This window comes from Ranitomeya imitator, chromosome 3 (genome assembly GCF_032444005.1).
Source record: "Ranitomeya imitator isolate aRanImi1 chromosome 3, aRanImi1.pri, whole genome shotgun sequence".
Lineage (NCBI taxonomy): Eukaryota > Metazoa > Chordata > Amphibia > Anura > Dendrobatidae > Ranitomeya > Ranitomeya imitator.
In genome coordinates this window covers 82,638,497-82,664,861 of record NC_091284.1, presented here as the reverse complement: position 1 = coordinate 82,664,861, position 26,365 = coordinate 82,638,497, and the positions used below count along the sequence as shown (strand labels likewise).

General features: G+C 45.2%; 1 protein-coding gene across 1 annotated transcript in view; it reads right to left on the bottom strand.

Moving 5' to 3' along the window:
* Positions 1-26,365, bottom strand: part of DCBLD2 (discoidin, CUB and LCCL domain containing 2) — a 95,853-nt gene that overhangs the window by 26,902 nt on the left and 42,586 nt on the right. Inside the window, exons 3-8 of the mRNA XM_069761014.1 lie at positions 25,757-25,897; positions 15,578-15,629; positions 13,504-13,576; positions 4,186-4,319; positions 1,310-1,350; positions 999-1,214 (exon numbers count right to left, since the gene is read on the bottom strand). Of these exons, the coding sequence (XP_069617115.1) occupies positions 999-1,214; positions 1,310-1,350; positions 4,186-4,319; positions 13,504-13,576; positions 15,578-15,629; positions 25,757-25,897 (657 nt within the window). The remainder of the gene's footprint in view (positions 1-998; positions 1,215-1,309; positions 1,351-4,185; positions 4,320-13,503; positions 13,577-15,577; positions 15,630-25,756; positions 25,898-26,365) is intronic.

Here is a 26,365-nt window from a genome sequence, read left to right as displayed (position 1 = left end):
GGGCAGGTTCACAAAGTGCAATATGCTTTCATCAGCCTCTAAGCTTTGTGTCCTTCTACCTCTCTTTACCACAATGAAAGACATAATTAATTCTCTTCTACCAGCATCAATCTCTGATAAACTGCTGATAATGAGCGTCAGACAGACGTATAGGCAATATAAAAGGAGTTGTCCACAGCTTGGGTAGCGCCTTATTAAACGCCAGTGTCCCCAAGGAAAATACAATAAAAGCTCATTCACTTCACATGTTGCCCCAGAGGGGTCCGCACTAGCTCTCCTGGGGGATTATGTAATGTGAGAACTGCAGCCAATCAGTGGGCAGTGATTGGCTGCTGTTCATCAATATGTCATTACTGCAAACCCGCTGTGATGAAGTCGTAAAATCTACAGGCAATCAGCAACCGCTGACCGGCTGCAATGCTCGTGACAGTGCTCACATGAGCTTATTTAACTGGAGGGACTGCAATTTAAGAAGTGGAGTCCAAGTAGTGAACAACCCCTTTATCTTAATGGTGTTGTCTGGGATTTTTAAAAGTCAGCGTAATAGCTGGAAATGCGTTAAAAAAATGTAGTATCACTTACCTATTCTGCAGAGATCATCACTGGCCTGTGTGGACACAAACCCTACATGCCACGGTGACTACCAAGACCAGCGATTGGCTGCAGCAGTCACAAATGATGGATGTGGCATATCCAAACATTATTGTTTTACCACATTTTCACCTGTAACCCCATTTCTATAATTAATTTTTATACTGGACAGCCACTTTAAAAACGAGACCTTCCACCTTAGATTGAGGTCGGCCCAACATTAATGTGGCCTACAGCTCACTCTTCAGACTCATATTTTGTGCTTGTCGTGTGTTCACGCGGATTCCTTTGGGGAGAGTGGAGTCAACCACTGCCAGATAGCTCCTGTCAACCACTGCTGTATTGAAGGCTCCTCTGGGCAGAGAAATAAAACATTTCCAACAAAAAGTATAAAACCTCTTACAGACCTGAGACTTTTGTCAGCTTGTTCAGATCGATCTGCAGCCACTGGTGTTCATCGTTGAATGACGCGGCCCAGGCCGGCCCCAGTTTCTTCAGTCTGGCTCTCTCCGGTTTCCATATATTGATCTGACCTGCATGGTCTGTCCATTCAAGAACGGATGAGGCCGTTATTTGAGAATCAGGAATAGCGCCGTTTTCCATTCCCAGAAAACCATAGCAGCCTAAATAAAAAAAATCGAGGTAAAACATAAATCCTTACAACTCTAACTGATTTAATGCAAGTATAGTCCCACATTCCATCGCCTAAAATACATACCACCAGTCTTGAATGTGAAGAGTGTAGAGGACAAAGAACCCCTTTAAAAACAAAAAGGATAGATCATCAACACTTAAACCCCCCAAAAATCCTTTAGGCCAGGTGCACATGATCTGGAAGTAGCAGTACTTTGGACGCAGAGCAAGTTCACTGGCCCAAAGCGCTGCCGTCTATTGAACGCAGGTGAATCCGTATGTGATCACTGAGCCAGGCGGAATTACTGCGTCCAATACGTTGTACGGGTGAAATTTCTCTAGCGTCTCCGCAAGAAAAATTGACATGCTGCGATCTGGAAAGAAGCATGTCCGTCTCCGCCAGCGTCTGTGGACACAGTGGATGGGACTTCTTGAAATCCCATCCACTGTGCTGTAACATCTGGACGCTGCTGGTTGGATCCAATCCGCAGCGTTCACTGATCGTGTGTAGTGATGAGTGAGTACTCGTTGCTCGGGTTTTCCCCGCACACGCTCAGGTGACCTCCAAGTATTTATGACTGCTCGGAGAGTTAGTTTTCATCGTGGCAGCTGAATGATTTACAGCTACTGGCCTGCTTGATTACATGTGGGGATTCCCTAGCAACCAGGCAACCCCCACATGTACTCAGCCTGGCTAGTAGCTGTAAATCATTCAGCTGCCGCGATGAAAACTAAATCTCTGAGCAGTCATAAATACTCGGAGGACCCCCGAGCAACAAGTATACTCGCTCACCACTGATCGTGTGCACATACCCTTAAAAGGTTTATTCCCAGAATCAAATTTTTCACACAGCACAAAAAAATGCATAGTTATTGTTAATACACTACGCCCAACACGAACCCGTCATGTCATTTTCATCACCTAAACTGTCCCCAGTGTGTTGTTAAAGATGCAAAGTGCAACAATAACACTTTTTTTTTTATTAAAAACAGGGCTGAAATCATGTGCAAAACCCACTTTATGTAGTTAGATCTTACCTGCTCATTTAGCCATAGTGGTGCGCTTCAATTCATTCAGTCATGTTTGTCAGCGCCCACATAATATGAATGACCCGGGGTTGCAGCGATGTTACTGGAATCCATTTTACAATCCTGCCCTTGCACAGTGTGTACAGTGGAGCTGTTCTTGCGCAGTGTCTGGTGGGGAGCCGCGCGTGTGCCGTGATGAGCGGCTCCTTGTGCGTGCGTGCGCACTGAAACTATGTGTAGTACCCAGCTTCACTGTTTGTGGCCAGAGCTGCTCATCACGGCACAAGCGCGGCTCCACGGTGAACACTGCTCAAGCCCGGGAGTTCAAAGAAGATTCCTCTGTTAATTTTTTTAACAGGATTTCAGCGCCGTTTTTAATGAAAAAAAACACAAAGTGTTAGAAATGCACATTGCATCAATAACGTACTGGGGACAGTTTAGATGATAAAAATTACATGACAGGTTCCCTTTAAGAAGTTTCTTTCTTGTGCCTTTATGCTTTTCTCATCTCTGTCCTCCGTGCATCCAACTTCACATAGCTTCCTAAAACTATATATACAAGCAGGACTTGCTTCTTCTAAGTGCTGCAGACCCTACTCTCTCCTGTATGCTCCTGACGTGACTAGCCTCACATTTCTGAGTTCTCATCGAGCTAATCTAAGTGTAGATTTCACCTTATGCCTCTGTGCACTCTCTGTTCCTGGCAAGTACCCTTCCAGACTGATTTTATCTTCTGCATCTACCTCAATATAGCTTCAGCATGGTTTTATATCATTGGCTGGTTCTAGCAGAGCTCAAGTCTCCTGCCCTCTTCTATAATGGCATTGCAGAGTTGTGTTTGTTGCCTGCTGCAGACACATCAATGATGTGAAACTGAAAATGCTACTCAAATTATGTATACAGCAGAGGATAATCCTTTGCCATATGCATTAATAGAGCAACATTTGTCGTTTCACATCACTTAACTCTCAGCATCAAGCAACAAAGACAACTCAACTAATCTCATCCCTGCACACACAGCCCCATACTGCAGAATATCTCTCCTTTTTGTCCCCTATGTATACATCCCATCCTGCAGTATATCTCTCCTTTCTGATCAATGTATATACACAACCACCTCCTGCAGTACATGGCTCCTTCAAGCCCACTCCTGCAGTATATCTCTCCTCTCAGCCCCCTGTACAAACCGCGTATCCTGCAGTACATCACTACTCGCAGTCCCCTGTATACAGCCTATCATGCAGTGCATCGCTCTTCTGTGCCTCTGTATACAGCCCATCATGAGGTATATCTCCTTTCTGCCACCTATACACATAGCTACCAGCACACTAACGCTTCCTGGTATGACCTCTGCGCTGTATTGGAGTCCGCCCGTGACATCATCGCTCAGTTGAAGCTCCATTCTAGACAACACACCTATGCTAGCAGCAAGCCAGCTGACAAACTGCACTGCGCAGGATCGAATAGACCCCAGGAACTACTTGAAAGGTCCAACGACAACTAAAGAAAAACAGAGCCTGGAGGGGCATCCTTATGGTGGTGATATGTGAAAAAATAGGCAGATTTAAAAATGGGATATATGGGCAAAATTTTATTAAAACATTAGTGTAAGTCCATATTGCTATTGTGGAAATACACCTTTAATCATTTTATTATGGGCTTTAAAAATGTAATATGACTTCAGTAATCCAGATAACCTCATCATTATTCACCAGAAATTCTACCTTATTACTTATCCTGCAGCGCTCCTGCAGGTCAGGGACGGGAACTACAGCCACTCATACAGGAGAACAGTGTATTATAGTTATTATTATTATTATTATTTATTGTTATGGCGCCATTTATTCAATGGCGCTTAGTTCTAGTTACACAGTAATGAACTCAACATGTAAAAACAAGGAACATAAAAGGGAAGAGGTTTAGAATACTCACACTTTAGATGTAACATTGTTTGCCTGAGCAGTGTCATAATATGCAATGCCATTACTTATGACAATGCTTATTGGTCCTCCAAGAGCATTCGATAACACCCCTGCATGAATCCCCGCCATGCAGAGCAATGATGACTGAAAAAAAAATTCATTAATTACATTCGATAAATTAATACTTAAACTATAAAAAAGAAAAAAAAAAAAAAAAAAAAGTAGAAATATGTTAAATACAATGACAAACCTTCATATTATTTGGTCATTCCGCTACTCTATAAAGGAATTGGTCCAACACTCACGCATAAAAGTTTAAAGCCAGCAGTTTTGCCCATGCTCGGTTGCCAATACAACTCATGGCCAGGTTCAGATGAGCCAAGTGGAAATCGGGGCAGTTAGTCTGCAAAGTGGACAGGTGCCGGAGCGGCCTTTACATTGTATACATCATTTTAGACCGTAAAATCGGACCAGAATATTGCAAGCTGCGGTTTTCTTCCACGCGTATCTTTGCGTCCAAGTGGAAATTCAGCCATGTGCACTGGGACACTCGACTATAAAGTGGCCATGTGCGGTCCACAGCACACGCACTGATAATAAGCTGCGCTAAACGAGCCTCGACGGGGGATTTCGGAGCACAGTTCTTGTAGCTGTAGAGGCACCAACTGCTTAGCTGTCAAAACTGTTGCTTAGGTGCACAACACTAGACAAAATAAGTCAGTACTGAATAGAAAGCTTATACAGAGCCTTGAAAAAGTATTCGTACCATGTGAACTTTTCCATAGGATTTCACGTTACACCCACAAACGTAAATGTATTAAATGTATTTTATTGGGTTTTATATGAAATATCAGCACAATGTAGTAAGTATTTGTGAATTGTAAAGGAATTGATACACTGTTTTCTAATAATCGTATTTAGGGGTATCCGACTACAGGGGGCTGAATACAAATGCACGTCATAATTTTCAGATTTAGATTTTTAAAATAATTAGAAAATCATGTATTATTTCCTCTATACTTCATGTACTAGCTACTTTGTGCTATATCACATAAAACGCCAATAAAATATATTTATAGGGGTATCCCCATCTCCAAGATCCTATCCCAATATGTAGTAAGAATAATAATAATAATAATAATAATATTATTAATACCAAACGTCTCCAATTACAAATGTAGTATCGTTTTTCTGATTCGCTATGTCTCTTTCCCCATGTGCAGGCATTGCAGGACCTCAGGTATCCATGGTTACGACCACTGATATAATGACAGTTTAGTTGGTAGCGGTTGTAATCATAGATACCAAACGTTCTGCAATGCCTGCACATGAGGAAAGAGTGATAGCAAATCAGAAAATAGGGATTTTTGTGTACTCACCGTAAAATCCTTTTCTCCGGGCCATTCATTGGGGGACACAGACCGTGGGTGTATGCTGCTGCCGCCACTAGGAGGCTGACACTAAGTGATAGAAAGTTAGCTCCTCCCCTGCAGTATACACCCTCCTGCTGGCTTTCAGCTAACCAGTTCGGTGCAAAAGCAGAAGGAGATCAATAACATATGAGCGTACAGCATGTCACATTATATATGAGAGTATAGCATGTCAAATTATAAAACAAACACAAGCTAATAACAGGGAGGGAGCTGTGTCCCCCATTGAATGGCTCGGAGAAAGGGATTTTTGTGTACTCACCGTAAAATCCTTATTTCTCCTTCGCCTCATTGGGGGACACAGACCGTGGGACGTCCCAAAGCAGTCCCTGGGTGGGGACAACATCAGATCAGGCCCTGTGTAACCGCTATTTACAAGTGCGCCACCGCGGCCTGCAAAGTCCGCCTGTCCAGACTCACATCTGTGGAAGTCTGGGAATTATAGTGCTTTAACCCCTTTACACCCAAGGGTGGTTTGCACGTTAATGACCGGGCCAATTTTTACAATTCTGACCACTGTCCCTTTATGAGGTTATAACTCTGGAACGCTTCAATGGATCCTGGTGATTCTGACAATGTTTTCTCGTGACATATTGTACTTCATGACAATGGTAAAAATTCTTTGATAGTACCTGCGTTTATTTGTGAAAAAAACGGAAATTTGGCGAAAATTATGAAAATTTCGCAATTTTCCAACTTTGAATTTTTATGCAATTAAATCACAGAGATATGTCACACAAAATACTTAATAAGTAACATTTCCCACATGTCTACTTTACATCAGCACAATTTTGGAAAAATTTTTTTTTTTTGTTAGGGAGTTATAAGGGTTAAAAGTTGACCAGCAATTTCTCATTTCTACAACACCATTTTATTTTAGGGACCACATCTCATTTGAAGTCATTTTGAGGGGTCTATATGATAGAAAATACCCAAGTGTGACACCATTCTAAAAACTACACCCCTCAAGGTGCTCAAAACCATATTCAAGAAGTTTATTAACCCTTCTGGTGCTTCACAGGAATTTTTTGAATGTTTAAATAAAAATGAACATTTAACTTTTTTTCACAAAAAATTTAATTCAGCTCCAATTTGTTTTATTTTACCAAGGGTAACAGGAGAAAATGGACCCCAAACATTGTTGTACAATTTGTCCTGAGTATGCCAATACCCCACATGTGGGGGTAAACCACTGTTTGGGCGCATGGCAGAGCTCGGAAGCGAAGGAGTGCCATTTGACTTTTCAATGCATAATTGACTGGAATTGAGATGGGACGCCATGTTTCGTTTGGAGAGCCCCTGATGTGGCTAAACATTGAAACCCCCCACAAGTGACACCATTTTGGAAAGTAGACCCCCTAAGGAACTTATCTAGAGGTGTAGTGAGCACTTTGACCCACCAAGTGCTTCACAGAAGTTTATAATGTAGAACCGTAAAAATAAAAAATCATATTTTTTCACAAAAATTATCTTTTTGTCCCCAATTTTTTATTTTCCCAAGGGTAAGAGAAGAAATTGGACCCCAAAAGTTGTTGTACAATTTGTCCTGAGTATGCCAATACCCCACATGTGGGGGTAAACCACTGTTTGGGCGCATGGCAGAGCTCGGAAGGGAAGGAGCGCCATTTGGAATGCAGACTTAGATGGAATGGTCTGCAGACGTCACATTGCGTTTGCAGAACCCCTAATGTGGGGGGTTTCTACTGTTTAGGTACAAGTGACCCCATATTGGAAACTAGACCCCCCAGGGAACTAATCTAGATGTGTTGTGAGAACTTTGAACCCCCAAGTGCTTCACTACAGTTTATAACGCAGAGCCGTGAAAATAAAAAATCTTTTTTTTCCCCACAAAAAATATGTTTTAGCCCCGAGTTTTGTATTTTCCCAAGGGTAACAGGAGAAATTGGACCCCAAAAGATGTTGTCCTATTTGTCCTGAGTACGCTGATACCCCATATGTTGGGGTAAACCCCTGTTTGGGCACACGGGAGAGCTCGGAAGGGAAGAAGCACTGTTTTACTTTTTCAACGCAGAATTGGCTGGAATTGAGATCGGACACCATGTCGCGTTTGGAGAGCCCCTGATGTGCCTAAACAGTGGAAACCCCCCAATTATAACTGATACCCTAATCCAAACACATTCCTAACCCTAACCACACCTCTAACCCTGACACACCCCTAACCCTAATCCCAACCCTATTCCCAACCGTAAATGTAATCTAAACCCTAACTGTAACTTTAGCCCCAACCCAAACTGTAGCCCTAGCCCTAACCCTAATCCTAACCCTAGCCCTAGCCCTAACCCTAGCCCTAACCCTAGCCCTAGCCCTAGCCCTAACCCTAGCCCTAGCCCTAACCTTAGCCCTAACCCTAACCCTAGCCCTAACCCTAACCCTAATGAGAAAATGGAAATAAATACATTTTTTTAATTTTTCCCTAACTAAGGGGGTGATGAAGGGGGGTTTGATTTACTTTTATAGCGGGGTTTTTAGCGGATTTTTATGATTGGCAGCCGTCACACACTGAAAGACGCTTTATATTGCAAAAAATATTTTTTGCGTTACCACATTTTGAGAGCTATAATTTTTCTATATTTTGGTCCACAGAGTCATGTGAGGTCTTGTTTTTTGCGGGACGAGTTGACGTTTTTATTGGTAACATTTTCGGGCACGTGACATTTTTTGATCGCTTTTTATTCCGATTTTTGTGAGGCAGAATGACCAAAAACCAGCTATTCATGAATTTCTTTTGGGGGAGGCGTTTATACCGTTCCGCGTTTGGTAAAATTGATAAAGCAGTTTTATTCTTCGGGTCAGTACGATTACAGCGACACCTCATTTATATCATTTTTTTATGTTTTGGCGCTTTTATACGATAAAAACTATTTTATAGAAAAAATAATTATTTTGGCATCGCTTTATTCTCAGGACTATAACTTTAATTTTTTTGCTGATGATGCTGTATGGCGGCTCGTTTTTTGCGGGACAAGATGACGCTTTCAGCGGTACAATGGTTATTTATATCTGTCCTTTTGATCGCGTGTTATTCCACTTTTTGTTCGGCGGTATGATAATAAAGCGTTGTTTTTTTGCCTATTTTTTTTCTTACGGTGTTTACTGAAGGGGTTAACTAGTGGGCCAGTTTTATAGGTCGGGCCGTTACGGACGCGGCGATACTAAATATGTGTACTTTTATTGTTTGTTTTTTTTTTATTTAGATAAAGAAATGTATTTATGGGAATAATATATATATATATATATATATATATATATATATATATATATATATATATATATATATATATATTTTTTTTTACACATTTGAAATTTTTTTTTTTTACTTTGTCCCAGGGGGGGACATCACAGATCAGTGATCTGACAGTTTGCACAGCACTCTGTCAGATCACTGATCTGACATGCAGCGCTGCAGCCTTCACAGTGCCTGCTCTGAGCAGGCTCTGTGAAGCCACCTCCCTCCCTGCAGGACCCGGATCCGCGGCCATCTTGGATCCGGGGCTGGAGGGAGCAGGGAGGGAGGTGAGACCCTCGCAGCAACGCGATCACATTGCGTTGCTGCGGGGGGCTCAGGGAAGCCCGCAGGGAGCCCCCTCCCTGCGGGAAGCTTCCCTGTACCGCCGGCACATCGCGATCATCTTTGATCGCAGTGTGCCGGGGGCGGTCCGTGACCGCTCCTGGCACATAGTGCCGGATGTCAGCTGCGATAGGCAGCTGACACCCGGCTGCGATCGGCGGCGCTCCCCCCGTGAGCGCCGCCGATCGCGCTGGACGTACTATCCCGTCCATGGTCATAGGGGCCCACCCCACATGGACGGGATAGTACGTCCGATGTCAGAAAGGGGTTAAGAATGCATGCGGACTGGACGAATCCACAAGCTTGCAGGTGTGCTTTTTTTTTTTTGAGATTATGGGGAACCCATTCCGTTTTGTAGACTGCAGCCAAAAGAGATGAGGGAAGAACGATGCACTCATAACAGTAGGAATACAATACCACCTTGGTAAGAAGGGACGGGGATGGCCTGAGGACAACCTTGCCTTGATGGTAATAAGGAAAAAAGTCTGAAAGAACCGAGCGGCAAGCTTTGAAGACGCATCAGGATGACAAGATTGCAGAGAAAAAAGTGCGACCTTCCCAGATAGAAAAGTCTGTCCGGGTCAAAAGGAGTCTACTGTAAGACTCCCAGGACCATTAAGGTCCCAAAGATCTAATGGTATGCAATAGGGAAGAACAACATGTGAAAACTACCTCTTGCAAGAAGACTGGAAGATACTAGCTCCGCAAACAAAAAAAACTGACGTGGTCAGTGCGGATCCCCGAGGATCACTGGGGCCCTTTCCGCTTCCGAAAGGCTTTCGGAAGTAGTGAACAGGGGTTATGGAAACTGGTACCATGGAAGAACCAGAGCATGCACTGCGATGGCTCTTGGATCTCGAGGCTGAACCATGAACTCGAGTACATTGGCGTTCAGTCTGGACGCCATCCGATCTACAATTGGAGAGGTCCAGTGAAGGCAGATCGGATGGAAGACTTCCGGTTGAAGTTCCCACTCATTTGAGGGGAACCCTGACGGCTGAATGTCTGCCGCCCAGAGTTCTACTCCTGGGATATGTACTGCCGAGATCACCGAACGATAGATCTCGGCCCATCAGAGAATGTGAGGTACCTCGGCCATGGCACCTGACCGTGGATACCTGCTAGATGATTGACGTATGGCACAGCCGTGGCATTATCCAATTGAATTTGGATGGGATGACCCACCAGAATGCAGTCGACCTGCTTTAGGACTAGCCGTACCGTTCGGAACCCCAGAGCAATGATCGGGAGAAGACTGGCACTGGTAGTCACCAATAACCATTGAACAGGGAGAAAGGCCCTGGATGAGGAAGGAGCTCAGAGACTACCCTCTGAAAGCCTGATTGACTTGCTGAAAACGAGCGGAGTGAAGGAAAACTGCTTCCATTGTCGTCACCATTTTTTCCTCAGAACCCTCCAAGCAAATCGAATGAAATGAGGGGATGAGTGATCGAGTGCACGAGCACCCTTTTGAAGGGCCATGGCCTTGTCTCGAGGGATAATTACCATCCTTCTGGAAGTATGCAGGATCATCCTCAAAAAGGATCTACTGGGCTGGAAATGAGGAATCTTGTCTAAGTTTAGCTGTCAGCCCTGGTGAGAGGGTATCGCAAGTGATAGACGACTCAGTGTAGTCCTGGAAGACCGGCTAGGAAGTCGACCAAATAGGGCAGGACGACCACGCATCTAGGGTGCAATAAGAACATAACAGCCGCCATAACCCTTGCGAACACTCTGGGTGCGGTAGCAAGGCCGAAGGGCAAGGTCGTGACTTGAAAATGCTGTTCGTGAATGAAAAAGCGAAAGAACTTTTGAAAAGGGGAAAAATAGGAACGTGAGGGTAAGCAGCCCGAATGTCGATGGATGCCAGAAACTCCACCTTTTTCTGTTGAAGTAATGGCTGAGCGGAGGAACTCCATCCGAAAAAGGAGGACCTTGTCAAAGGTTGTTAGAAGTTTGAGGTCCAGGATCGATCTTACTTTTTGTTCCCCTTTTTGGAACCAAGATCCCTTAGATTTAGACTGTCCTGGACAACCCTTCCACAGCTGGTTGGGTCTGTAGGACACATACGATCCTTTGTTAGACTGCCGCTCAGAAGATTTGATTGTGTACTGTCTTCGGGAAAAGGTTACTAGTGTGAATCAAAGTAGTTAAGGTCTCTGACGAGGAGATCATTGCTCTAGCAACCCATGCGGCGGCTAAGGAAGGGTAGAGTGCTGAACCCAAAGCCGCAAGATGAAATGAACCAGATTTGCCATCTGACAGTCCGTGGTATTTTTAATTGATGATACATCGGGCAGGGATACTGGTAGGTATACCACAGGAGATTCTACCCGGTTAATCTGCTAAGTGGCAGAATGCGCGGATGCAGAAGAGGATACGTGGAGTTGACACTCCATGTGCTCGTCCGTTGAAGGTGTGGAGAGATCGGTGCCCTTGAAGGGGCCCGTCGCCCCTAAGAATCAGCTCAGGCATGGCATCCCACGTCGCAGGAGAGGATACGGAGAGGCGTCACTCTCAGTGCTCGCCTGTTGATGGTTCGGGGAGACCGGAACCTTGAAAGGATCCATCGCCCCTTGGTTGTAGAAAGTAAAATCAAAAATGTAAAAGTTAAAAATAAAATAAAGAGTTTTGGGTCTGAATAGCAGACCCGTCTCTGTGCCTCCTACGGACACCAAGCAAGAACTGGTTAGCTGAGAGCCAGCAGGAGGGTGTATACTGCAGAGGAGGAGATCAATTTCTTTCCATCACTTGTCAGTCTCCTAGTGGCAGCAGCATACACCCACGGGCTGTGTCCCCCAATGAGGCGAAGGAGAAAACTATATTACAATTTCTAATTGGAGGTATTTGCTAATATTACACCAACTACATATTGGGATAGGATCTTGGAGATGGAAACACCCCTTTAAGTTTGTGGGTGTAACGTGAAAAATTAATGGGGTATGAATACATTTTCAAGGCACCATATAAACACAGTAGGGTCCCGACTAAGGCTGTACACGTCAGGTGTACAAGCTTACTGAATGGATATGCACAGCCGAGATAACTGCATGGCCAGTTCCGATTTACCACATGACAATAGGCAAGATCAAGTTCTCCACCAGTATACTCAGTCCTCACTGTATTAAAGCCAATAGTACAGAATGTGGCGTCTGAGCTCACAATGATCATGAAATAGGAGCACGGAGTGTCAGGGGCTTGTGCACAGTGAAGCCACGATGGGGCCCACCATGTGTTTGTATGTGCTGCTGCAAGTAATGGTATACAGCCCTGCGCCATTGTATCTATGAAAGTACATACTGTACTGTAACAGCATGCAGTGATCATCAACTCAATGAACTTTTCAACTGTGAAATCTTAGGCTTAACACAAAGGCAGGCGAGTAATTCCATCAGTTTAATGAGTGTAAAGTGGCTGCGCGTGTGAAGGGCCCGGACGCTCCGCATTTCTAGACGCTTACAAAGGAAGCATGATGGAAAGAAAGCGCACAGTGCTTGACAGCTCCCGACCAAGACACTAATTGCTTTGATTAATAAGAAAAAACACACTTGTTATAGTTCATAAGTTCAATAATGTAGAAGATAAAACAAACCTTAAATTGGTTGTCCGCTACTCGGCCGACTCCTTCTCAATTACTATATTCACCCCCCCCATGTAACAAATTCAGTATGTACTCCCCTCTGATGCCTTTACAGCGGTGTTGGGAATTCCGGGGCTCATGTGACTTTATGCTATGCGATCTCAGTAGCCAATCAGCAGACAGTAATGGGCCGCTTCACTGTCACTTCCTTCACACAAAATGGATAACCCAAAAAATGAGAGCGCAGTTCTGATTACTTCTGGATGTCAGTTTTTGGCCTGAAGTGAAACGGACCCATTAGTGTTCGATGATCGGCTGCAGGAGTCGCATGACAATGTCACACAAACCCCGGCATCGCTAAAATGGTGCCAAAGGGGAGTACCGGCTGTTTTTATTTGACAAGGGGGAATATAAACTCGAGAAGGGGTTGTCCGTATAGTGGACAACCCTTTTAATGGTTTACTTTTAAGACATAAGTACTGAAAAGGTTGTCCAGGCCTATGATATCAATAATCTGTAGGATCAGATCAGTATGGATCAAACGCCCGACACTCCCACCTTTCAGCCAGTGTTACAAGGTCCCACACAGGAAGGAAGTACTAAGAGTACAACACCACAACATCACAGCGCCCCACACCATGCAGTAGCCATTCTTGGGTACAACAGCTCAGCTTTCATTCAATTCAGAGCAAAAAAATAAGGAAAAAGGTAAAACAATAAAATACATACATCTCGGTAGCCGATGGGGATAGTTCCTGAGATTTCTCCAAAAGGTGTCAGACAACCGGCTGGACAGTATTTCCTGCAGGTAAAGAGAAAATAAAAATCATGTAAGCAATTTTGATGCAAGTAAATTAAAATGACTGTCAGTCATCCATGCTGTTAAAGGGATGTTTTTAAGATGTATTTTAGGAGTGCATCGCTGCCCAGCTCCAGGCTTCCGGCTTTTCCACAAGCGCTGCAGTGCTGAAGATAAACCGTTCAGATCAGCAACGTGGTCACATCACTGCCCGGAACTGCAAAGGATTTCTAATCTTTAGAACAGGCAATTGATCCAGTTGTCATGTAGTGAGTGGGGTCTGTCCACCGTTTGGGACTTTTTTTTTTAATTTTATTTAAGAGCATGTATTTGTGGTTCTACAGTTTTGCTTTTACAGGCTCTGAGTGTTTTCCCACACATTCAACTTTTGTGTGGTTTGATCAGAAATCAGCGGATGGCTCAGAAAAAGATTCATCTCAAATACGACCCCACAGCACTGGTCACTGCTGAGCATGTGCATAAAGTGCAGCACAGATTCATCTTCACTAGTGATGAGCGTGTATACTCGTTGCATGGGTTTTCCCGAGCACCCTCAGGTGTTCGTGCTCGGAGATTTCGTTTTTGTCAGCGCAGCTGCATGATTTATGGCTGCTAGACAGCTTGATTACATGTGGGGATTCCATAGCAACAAGACAACCACTACATGTACTCAGGCTGGCTAGTAGCTGTAAACCATGCAGGTGCGTTGACAAAAACTAAATCTCCGAGCACTAACAAATACTCGGAGACCACCCGAGCGTGCTCGGGAAAACCAAAGCAACGAGTATACTCGCTCATCACTAATCTTCACTAAAAGCTCAGATCAGGAACAGAACAGAACTGACATTTATAGGACATTTCAGAACTTTCCCAAATTCTTAAGAAAACATTTACAGCACATCCTGCATTGAACTACCGGACCCAATGTATTCTATATATTTTAGGAGTCTCTCCATATTATACCAACTCCACCGCCCTCAAAACCGCACAAAATTAAAAAGGCAGAAAGGAAAGGTTCGCTGCCCTCCCAGGCAACAGGTTTCAGACCTACATGGTCCTTTGTTAAGTATGTGTTTAATTGGCTTGACAAAGGACCATGCAGGTCTGAACTGTTGCCTGGGAGGGAAGCAGACTTTTCCTTTCTGCCTTTTTTATTTTTTGTGCTGTTGTGTTCAACCTTTTTTTTGTGCATTTTATACTACTGGATCAATAAAGCAATTCTTTTAAGAAGATGTGAATGCTGGCTATTGTTTGGACAGTTGTTAAATTATCAAGTCCTTACAATAAAGGTACCGTCACACATAACGATATCGTTAACGATATAGTTGCTTTTTGTGACAAAATCGTTATGTGTGACAGCGATCAACGATCAGGCCCCTGCTGGGAGATCGTTGGTCGCTGGGGAAAGTCCAGCACTTTATTTTGTCGCTGGATCTCCCGCTGACGCCGATTCAGCGATGTCTTCACTGGTAACCAGGGTAAATATCGGGTTACTAAGCGCAGGGCCGCGCTTAGTAACCCGATGTTTACCCTGGTTATCGTTGTAAATGTAAAAAAACAAACACTACATACTTACATTCCTGGTGTCTGGTCAGGTCCCCGCACTGACTGGTGAGCGCCGGCCGGCCGTAAAGCACAGCACAGCGGTGACGTCACCGCTGTACTTTACGGCCGGCGCTCAGTCAGTGCGGGAAGCTGAAGGCGAGGGACATGACCAGACACCGGGAATGTAAGTATGTAGTGTTTGTTTTTTTACATTTACAACGGTAACCAGGGTAAACATCGGGTTACTAAGCGCGGCCCTGCGCTTAGTAACCTGATGTTTACCCTGGTTACCCGGGGACTTCGGGATCGTTGGTCGCTGGAGAGCTGTCTGTGTGACAGCTCTCCAGCGACCAAACAGCGACGCTGCAGCGATCGACATCGTTGTCGGTATCGCTGCAGCGTCGCTTAGTGTGACGGTACCTTAAGCCCAATGAATTTACTAGATATTTAACACACTACCTGTATTCAGGATCAGAAAACCGGATCGCCTTCTCCAAACAGGTGATAAGATCTAAGAAGTGAAGAAAGCCGTACATATTAGGAGCACGTCAGAAGAACAGAGTGAAAATATCTTGGTGCTAAGGAGGATCTCTGGGATACCACTGATCTGCTGACATCAGACTTGGAGGTCCACAGATCGCGGATAGGAAACACAGTGTACCTTCATTTTTTTTTTAGGCCCAGATTGCTATAAATCTCAAGTTAACAGGGCAATAAGGCATACACAGTTTGACTACAGAGAGACAACTGGATAAAGGAACGGTTCATAAAGAACTCGGGTTATAAATGGTGGCCATACACTGGAGTCCGCTGTAGGACGCTTGTTCTGCCATTTCCTGTCATTTTTCTGCCTGCCCTTTTGCAGAGTACAAACTGCTGTAAAATGTCAATATCGTCCTTTGCCCGTTTCCTGCTTTTCTCTTGCAGCTATGAGAAGAGAGTCTAATAATCTGTATATCCACAACTTTAACAAAGTCTGCTTTTCAACATCCAAGAAACAGGTGAGCCCATGTGAACCAAACTTTAAAAAAAAGTGCAAAAAGAATAAAGAATTGGGCACAAAACTAAATGAAAATTAAGTGCAACGGCAATGATGAATCACGGCAACTGTGACTAGTCCTTAACCCATCTCTGTCCTATTGAATTCCATGTAAGTCCTTTATCTTTTCCAGATTTTAAAGACCTTGGTACAAAATTTAGGGAAAGTAGAAAAAAATGTAAAGGGCATCGCTTGTACTTTAAGGCAATGTGCACACTTTCAGGATTTCTTGCAGAAATTTCCTGAGAAAATCCTGACATTTTCTGCAAGAAATCCGCATGCATTTTTTGCACGTTTTTGGTGCTTTTTTTGCGGATTTTTACGGACATTTCCCAACGCATTATATAGTGGAAAGTCCGCCAAAAATCCGCAAAATTAATGAACATGCTGCGGTTTTTACCGCAATGTGTTTTTTTTTGCGGAAAAACGCATCATGTGCACGAAAATTGCGGAATTCATTCTAAATGATGGGATGCTTAATGTAGGCTGTTTTTTTTTTGCGGTTTTATAGCGTTTTATCGCGAAAAAAATGTGAAAAATCAGCAACGTGTGCACACAGCCTTAAGCGTCCACTCTCCATGTGGCAATAGTCTTAGCCGCTCTGTGCCGGAGCCTTGGGGGACGGGTCGTGTTTACACTTTTATTTGAAGCAATCAGAAGAAATGAAAGGGAATTGATGTGATCTCAAGGGCATTGTGCAAACTCATCTAACCGGAGGAAATAAACAGCCCTGGACTTCTTGGCAGAGAAATAGAAGCAGAAGAAATTTCCATAGTTCTCTGGGAGAAAGGGAGGAAATAAAAAGGAACAGAAAATAATGGTGGACAGCAGTTTAGAGGGACGTTAGCATCAGAAAACAATCCATACAATATACCGTATATACTCGAGTATAAGCCGAGATTTTCAGCCCAAATTTTTGGGCTGAAAGTGCCCCTCTCGGCTTCTACTCGAGTCACGGTAGCGGTGGGGTCGGCGGGTGAGGGGGAGAGGGCGCTGAGGTATACTTACCTAGTCCCGGCGATCCCCCTGCCGTCCCACGGTCTCCGGGTGCCGCAGCTCTTCCCCTCTTCAGTGGTCACGTGGGACCGCTCATTAGAAAAATGAATATGGACTCCACTCCCATAGGGGTGGAGCCACATATTCATTTCTCTAATCAGCGGTAACGGTGACCGCTGATAGAGGAAGAGGCTGCGGCACCGAAGACCGTGTGACAGGCAGAGGGAGCAGGACGCCGGGAGCAGGACGCCGGGAGCAGGTAAGTATCGCATATTCACCTATCCCCGTTCCACACGCCGGGCGTCGCTCCATCTTCCCGGCATCTCTCCGCTCTGACTGTGAAGGTCAGAGGGTGCGATGACGCATATAGTGTGCGCGGCGCCCTCTGCCTGATCAGTCAGTGTGGAGAGACGCCGGGAGCTGCAAGCAAGAGAGGTGAGTATGGCTTTTTTTTTTTATTGCAGCAGCAGCAATGGCAGGGCTTTCTATGGTACATCAATGGGGCAATAATGAACGGTGCAGAGCACTATATGGCACAGCTATGGGGCAATAATGAACGGTGCAGAGCATTGTATATGGGGCACAGCTTTATATGGAGCATCTATGGGGCAATAATGAACTGTATGGAGCATTATATATGGCATATTTTTATATAGAGCATCTTATGGGCCCATCATGAACTGTATGGAGCATTATATGAGGCTCCTGATTCAATATGGATATTCAAAAACACTTAACCTACTGATGTCTCAATTAATTTAACTTTTATTGGTATCTATTTTTATTTTTGACAGTAACCGGTAGCTGCTGCATTTTCCACCCTAGGCTTATACTCGAGTCAATAAGTTTTCCCAGTTTTTGTGGCAAAATTAAGGGGGGGGGGGGGGGGGGGGGGGCCTCGGCTTATACTCGGGTCGGCTTATACTCAAGTATATACGGTACTGCTTCTTGGCACTTTGCTTTATTCTGCTCCATTACATCTCAAGTATAAGCTCGGCATCAAGAAATAGAGCAGCAGCCGATATCGATGCTCATTTAGGGGAAGATTAGAAAATCTTGGATCTTTTCGATTAGTATGCAAAAACGCAGCCCACTGTGGAAAAATCTGAATTTCCTTTGAAGTGAATCTGAAAAATATTTTTTGTATATAAATCCCATTTATTAGAAGGATTTTTTAAAATGTTGAATCCACCCTGGAAATCTGCCATGTCTTAACCTACAGTCATTTTTTCTGGACTAAATGGAAGACTCATTAGTGGTATATAATACGATACAGATTGCAGGATCAAGTCCCACATGGGGACTTAAAAATAGTGGTTTCAAAATAAAACAAAGAAAAATAGAAAGAAATCAATCTGGTCTATGAAGAGAATTGAATCCATACAGTAAATATATATAAAAAAAAATGCAAAAAAGTGTTCTGCCTACTGCACCTCCTAGAAAAATGCAATAAAAAAAGCTATAAAAATCATACGTACCAAAAATGGTACCATAAAAACCTACAACTTACCATAACGAAAAAAGCAAAAATGCATACTGATCCATCATCAGATTACAAAATAAAATAATGGGTCCAAGTTTTTTGTTTTTTTTTAAATTATAATACTTTTTTTTTTAGCTCACTTATTTTTTTATTAAAGCATAGGATACGCCATCAACACAGTCTGATACAATTTTCAGACAAGTACATTGGATACATGACCCGTTAATACATTTTCATTTTACTAAACCACCCTTACCCCCTAACGAACCCCCCTTTTATTAGAATACTTAAAAAGCAAAAATTGCACGTACATGTGAATAGCACCAAAGACTTCAATGTTCTATCCATGGAAATAACATGTATGTGATTTGTAGACATCTGAATGAAGAGTTTTCCATGTTTTTCAGTACATTAGGCGTTAAAGTGAATTCTTTCATTCACAATTACAACTTGTAACAAAAAACAGAAAAAAAGGCCTCATATGAAAGGAAAATTAAAGCTATGGCTCTCAGAAGAAAATAGTCTACATCCTTAAGGGGTTAATTACATGACCAAACAGGGGATGAAGATTTTTTTTTTTTTTTTGAGGAACTATTTTTTGGGGGGGCTACAATGTGCTTTAAAATAAACTGTGCGATCCTCACAGGTGGGCTTACAAGAACTAAATGTGTCTGCATGAAGACGTGCAGAATATAGGGATTTTTGTGTACTCACCGTAAAATCCTTTTCTCCGAGCCATTCATTGGGGACACAGACCGTGGGGTGTATGCTGCTGCCAATAGGAGGCTGACACTAAGTGATACAAAAAAAAGTTAGCTCCTCCCCTGCAGTATACACCCTCCTGCTGGCTCTCAGCTAACCAGTTCGGTGCAAAAGCAGGAGGAGATCAATAACAATATATGAGCGTATAGCAGGTCATATTCTAAAAAACAAGCATAAGCTAATAACAGGGTGGGAGCTGTGTCCCCCAATGAATGGCTCGGAGAAAAGGATTTTACGGTGAGTACACAAAAATCCCTATTTCTCCTTCGCCTCATTGGGGGACACAGACCGTGGGATGTCCCAAAGCAGTCCCTTTAACCGCTACTTACAAGTGCGCCACCGCGGCCTGCAGAGTCCGCCTGCCCAGACTCACATCTGTGGAAGTGTGGGAATTATAGTGCTTCAAGAATGCATGCAGACTGGACGAATCCGCAAGCTTGCAGGTGTGCCTTGCTGACGCCTAGGACCCTTGATAGACAGGGAGATAGGCTGACATCTAGCACGGAAGGACTCCTGGATGGTGAAAAGAATTCACCATGTTATCATGGTCGATGAAACGGCTAAACCCTTCCTGAAAATGTCAGGAAGCCTTCCTCTACCGTCAGGAAGCCCAAATAAAACGTCCAACCTTCAGAAGGACGCCGTCCTCAAGACGTACCTACTCAGAGCACTCACTTCGTCCAGAATATGGGGGATCTTATTCCATTTTGTGGACTGGAGCCAAAAGAGATGAGGGAAGAACTAAGCCCTTATAACAGTGGTAATACAGTACCACCTTGGTAACAAGGGATGGAGATGGCCTGAGGACAACCTTGCCTCGAAGGTAATAAGGGAAAAAAGTCTGAAAGAGCAGAGAAGCTAGCTCCGAAGACTCGTCAGAGTGAGAATATCGCAGAGGAGAACGGGACGACTTTCTCTGATAGTAAAGTCTGCCCGGATGAAAAAGGAGCCTACTGTAAGGCTCCTAGGAATAATAAGGTCCCAATGATCTAACGGTATGTGATAGGGAAGAACTACGTGTGAAAACTCCCTGTGAGAAAGTCCCTACTTGCAGTTGTGCTGCGATAAGGCGAGAAGATACTAGCTCCGCAAACAAAAAACGGACGTGGTCAGTGCGGATCTCTGAGGATCACTGGGGTCCCTTTCTGCTTCCGAAAGGCTTTCGGAAGCAGTGGAAGGGGAGTTATGGAAACTGGTACCACAGCAGAACCAGAGCATGGAGAGCGATGGCTCTTGGATCTCGAGGCCGAACCACGAACTCGAATACATTGGCCTTCAGTCTGGATGTCATCCCACCTACAACTGGAGAGCTCCAGTAAGGACAGATCTGATGGAAGACTTCGGGGTGAAGTTCCCACTGACTTGAGGCGGAACCCTGACGGCTGAATTTGTTTGCCGTTCAGAGTTCTACTTCTGGGATATATACTGCCGAGATCACCGAATAATAGACTTCGGCCCATCAGAGAAAGTGAGGTACCTCGGTCATGGCGCCTGACCGTGGGTACATGCTAGATGACTGACGTAAGGCACCGCCGTGGCATTATCCAATTGAATTCGGATAGGATGACCCGCCAGAAGGCAGTGGACCTGCTGTAAGACTACCGTTCGGATCTCCAGAACAATGATGGGGAGAAGAAGACTGGCATTGGTAGTTACTAATAACCATTGAACCGGGAGAAAGGCCCTGGATGAAGAAGGAGCTCAGAGACTATTGTCTGAAAGTCTGTTTGACTTGCTGAAAACGAGCGGAGCGAAGGAAACCGCTTCCATTGTCGTCACCATTTTTCCTCAGAACTCTCTTAGCAAATCGAATGAAATGAGGGGGGGGGAGTAATCAAGTCCTCAGAACTCTCCTTGCGCGAGGTCCCTGTTGAAGGGCCATGACCTTGTCTCGAGGAAGAATTACCATCCTTCTAGAAGTGTGCAGGATCATCCTTCAAAAAGGATATCTGCTGGGCTGGAAATGAGGAGAACTTGTCTAAGTGTAGCTGCCAGCCCAGGAGAGAGGGTATCGCAAGAGATATAGACGACTCAGCGTAGTCCTGGAAGGGCGGCTAGACAGACCAAACAGGGCAGGAGGAGCACACCTCTAGAGTGCAAGAGAAACATGACATCCGCCATGACCCGAGCGAATACTCTGGGTGCGGAAGCAAGGCCGAAGGACAAGGTTGTGACTTGAAAATGCTGCTGACGAATGGAAAGGCGAAGGAATTTTTGCAGAGGGCAAGCAACCCGAATGTCTATGGATGCCGGAAACTGCACCTTTTTCTGTTGAAGTAATGGCTGACCGGAGGAACTCCAAGAAGGAGGACCATGTCAAAGGTTGTTAGAAGTTTGAGGTCCAGGGTCGATCTTACTTTTCGTTCCCCTGTTTGGAACCAAGATCCCTTAGACCTAGACTGTGCTGGACAATCCTTATACAATCCTTTGTCAGTCTCCCGCTCAAAGGATTTGATTGGCCAGTTGTTACTGGTGTGAATCAAGGTAGTTAAGGTCTCCAGCCAGGAGACCATTGCTCTAGCAATCCATGCGGCCGCTAGGGAGGATAGAGCGCTGGACCCGAAGCCGCAAGACGGAACGAAACAGATTTGCTATCTGACAGTCCGTGGTATTTTTAATTGATGACCCATCAGGTAGGGATACTGGTAGGTATACCACAGGAGATTATACCCGGTTAATCTGCCCCATGGCAGAATGTGAAGCTGCATCCAGCAGGTCATAGTCTCTTGCCATCTCCTCTTTTCACGGTGCAGAGATAAAAATTAGGAACCCTCGATCCATCAACCTCTTAACAGGGAAGTGGAGAGGAATTGTCCGCCTTCTTGCATCATCCACTAAATAGTGGTGATGCAGAGGGGGGTGCTCGTACGCCAAAAAGGGTGCCTCTATATGTCCACAGAGTACAGGTCTCCAGGTGGACAGGACAGGTTGTCTGGCGTTAGGCCTGGATGCAGAAGAGGAAACATGGAGACGACACTCCTTGTGCTCGTCTGTTGATGGTGTGGGGAGATCGGTGCCCTTTAAAGGACCCGTCGCCCTTAAAAAACAGGCCAGACATGGCATCCCACGTAGAGGCTTCTGTCCAGTGAATCGCTTATGCGAATTGAATGGCAAATGCTCTCGAGGGAGTTTAGTCTCTGAAGCCCTGTCAAGCTCAGGCAATATCCAATCCATATTCAGAGCCTTGTTGTCATCAAATCATTGGTGAGGGAGCAGGAAACGAAAAACTTCCGTTTTCTAGATGCCTGTATGTTTCTAGACGCCTGCACGTTTCTAGAATACTTGCGGCCCCTGCTAGCCGACGGCTCCCATGTAGGATAGGGACCATGTATATTGGTCCTGCGAGCACTCCAAACACAGAGGGTACACAGAGGGATTCAATCTCTTGGTCAGAGAACCATGGATTGGTCAGTGAAGAAGTCCACTGAGGGGAACTAGAGGATAAAGCTGGGGTCGGCGGCGGAGGGCTCCTCGGACTGATCAAGCGCCTTTAAGACCAGGGAATACTGGTCATGCACCTGAAAGACCAGGAAATACTGGTCATGCACCTGAAAGACCAGAGAATACTGGTCATGCACCTTTAAGACTGGGAATACTGGCCATATGCCTTTAAGACCAGGAAATACTGGTCATGCACCTTTAAGACCAGAGAATACTGGTCATGCACCTTTAAGACTGGGAATACTGGCCATATGCCTTTAAGACCAGGAAATACTGGTCATGTGCCTTTAAGACCAGGTACTTCCTTACCCGGGTACTGATGTAGAGTCGATGTGCCCCTTTAATGCAAAAATACTGTCACCCCAGTGTGAGCTGGCCAGGTGGACCAAGATGGCCACCGGGAGCTGCAGAGTTGATAAAATCTCGCAGAGAGTGACAAGCGCCAATTTGGGGGGCGGAGCCACAGACACAATGTTGAATAGGCCTAAGCCGGGGCCTAAATTTCTGTAGCCGGCGGACGTCACCAGTGGGTCGTTCCAGGCAAGACTTCCAGGATGCGGCCTACAAATCGGCCGAAGCCGGGGACTAAATTTTTGCAGCCATCCAGAGCGTTACCTCAGAGGTGGGCCACAGGGATGTGGCTGAGGCTGCCTGTCAGCATGTGAATATTCCACTGAAGATGGATCCACTCACCATTGGTGCACGTCCCGGCATGGAGCCGCCGCGGATGTGGGTTTCAGCACTGTTCTGTGCAGCATGGACGGTGCAGGGATAAACCTCAATCCATCATCCGTTTGTTAGGGAGGTGGAGAGGAACCGTCCGCCTCCTTGTGCCATCCGCTATCACAGTGGTGGGACAGTGGGGGCTGCTCGGACGCCATAGAGAGGGTCCTCTGTACAGCCACGGAGTTCAGTCCGGGTGGACAGGGCCAGTTGTCCGGCATTAGGCCTGGCTCCAGGAGAGGATACATGGAGGCGACACTCCATGTGGTCACCTGCTGCTGGTGTGGGGAGATCGGGACCATGAAGGAACCGTCGCCCCTGAAGTGAGCTCAGGCATGGCTTCCCACGTCGCAGGAGAGGGTACAGGGAGGTATACTCGCCTGTTGATGGTTCGGGGGAGATCGGAACCTTGAAAGGAACCGTCGCCCCCTTCACTCCGTTAATTAAAAAATAAAAATTTACAGAAAAGTAAACAAAATAAAAACGTTGGGGTCTGAAACAGACCCATATGCCTCCTACAGACACTAAGCAAGAACTGGTTAGCTGAGAGTCAGCAGGAGGCTGTATACTGCAGGGGAGGAGCCGAGAGCCAGCAGGAGGGTGTATACTGCAGGGGAGGAGCCGAGAGCCAGCAGGAGGGTGTATACTGCAGGGGGGAGCTGAGAGCCAGCAGGAGGGTGTATACTGCAGGGGAGGAGCCGAGAGCCAGCAGGAGGGTGTATACTGCAGGGGAGGAGCTGAGAGCCAGCAGGAGGGTGTATACTGCAGGGGAGGAGCTGAGAGCCGGCAGGAGGGTGTATACTGCAGGGGAGGAGCTGAGAGCCAGCAGGAGGGTGTATACTGCAGGGGAGGAGCCGAGAGCCGGCAGGAGGGTGTATACTGCAGGGGAGGAGCTGAGAGCCGGCAGGAGGGTGTATACTGCAGGGGAGGAGCTGAGAGCCAGCAGGAGGGTGTATACTGCAGGGGAGGAGCCGAGAGCCGGCAGGAGGGTGTATACTGCAGAGGAGGAGCCGAGAGCCGGCAGGAGGGTGTATACTGCAGGAGAGGAGTTGAGAGCCAGCAGGAGGGTGTATACTGCAGGGGAGGAGCTGAGAGCCAGCAGGAGGGTGTATACCGCAGGGGAGGAGCCGAGAGCCAGCAGGAGGGTGTATACTGCAGGGGAGGAGCTGAGAGCCAGCAGGAGCTCACTTTTTTTTGTATCACTTAGTGTCAGCCTCCTATTGGCAGCAGCATACACCCCACGGTCTGTGTCCTCCAATGAGGCGAAGGAGAAAAAAATAAAAATTATATATATATATATATATATATATATATATATATATATATATATATATATATATATATATATATATATATATATATATATATATATATATATATATATATATATATATATATATATATATATATATCTCCATATCTCTTCCCAGACTTCATCACCATGAAGGACGAAGAGAAAACATATATCTTGCTGGGAGAAGAGAGAGCAGTGGAGATATCAGCGCGGTATGTGAGCGAATGTCATAGACTGCGAGAAAGAGAACTATGATGCCATGGACTATAGCCCCCAACCTGGACCTGCCCCATCCACCTCCCCTATGCCATGGACTATAGCCCCCAACCTGGACCTGCCCCATCCACCTCCCCTATGCCATGGACTATAGCCCCCAACCTGAACCTGCCCCATCCACCTCCCCTATGCCATGGACTATAGCCCCCAACCTGGATCTGCCCCATCCACCTTCCCCTATGCCATGGACTATAGCCCCCAACCTGGATCTGCCCCATCCACCTCCCCTATGCCATGGACTATAGCCCCCAACCTGGATCTGCCCCATCCACCTTCCCCTATGCCATGGACTATAGCCCCCAACCTGGATCTGCCCCATCCACCTCCCCCACAGCTCCTACCCAACATCCCCACAATCCCTATCGCCTCTATACACTTGCTTTGGCAAAACTGATGTGTATTTGGTCCTGCCAATAAAGCTTCTTTGAATCTTTATATATATATATATATATATATATATATATATATATATATCTCCATATATATATCTCCATATATATATCTCCATATATATATCTCCATATATATATCTCCATATATATATCTCCATATATATATCTCCATATATATCTACACACATATACAAAAATAAAGCGCTTTCCTCTAATGTAAGGCAACCAATACCTGTTTTATTTGTGGTGGAATAGGAAGCCAGAAAGCCTCGCCCGGAGATGTGGATCCCACTCATGAACAGCACGGTGACCTCATGGCTCTTGGACTCCACCACATCTTCTGGTTTTAGTGCCAAGCCGCAATACTTAGCCCCTGGCCAGAGAGGGAAAGACAGGAAATCTTTAATAGAGAGAAACGAACAACTTCCAGCATGGCTCCATTACTTTCTATGATGTACAGCAAGGTTTAATAGTGATTTCTTCGGCACACTTCAATACTGTGCACTTCAATGATGCCAAATGTGAACTGCGGTTTAGGTTTTACTGATATTCAGTCCATGTAAATGTCAAAGCTGACTAACCGCTTACAAAGCCTTCTGCCAGCTGTAACTGCACAGTTTCCAGGAATTGGTAGAGTATCCCTGCAGCAGTAAAGACCCCAAGTCCTCATTCAGACGGCCGGTTTTCTCTTACGAGTGCCACTAGTACCAGTGATAATCTATGGGGCCATTTACATGTCCGAGCGATCTGCGCAAAATCAAGGAGACATGTTCAACTTTGATCCAAGTGCTGGATCGAAATCAGCAAGGCAAATCTATAGGTCCACAAAAAAAAAAAAAAA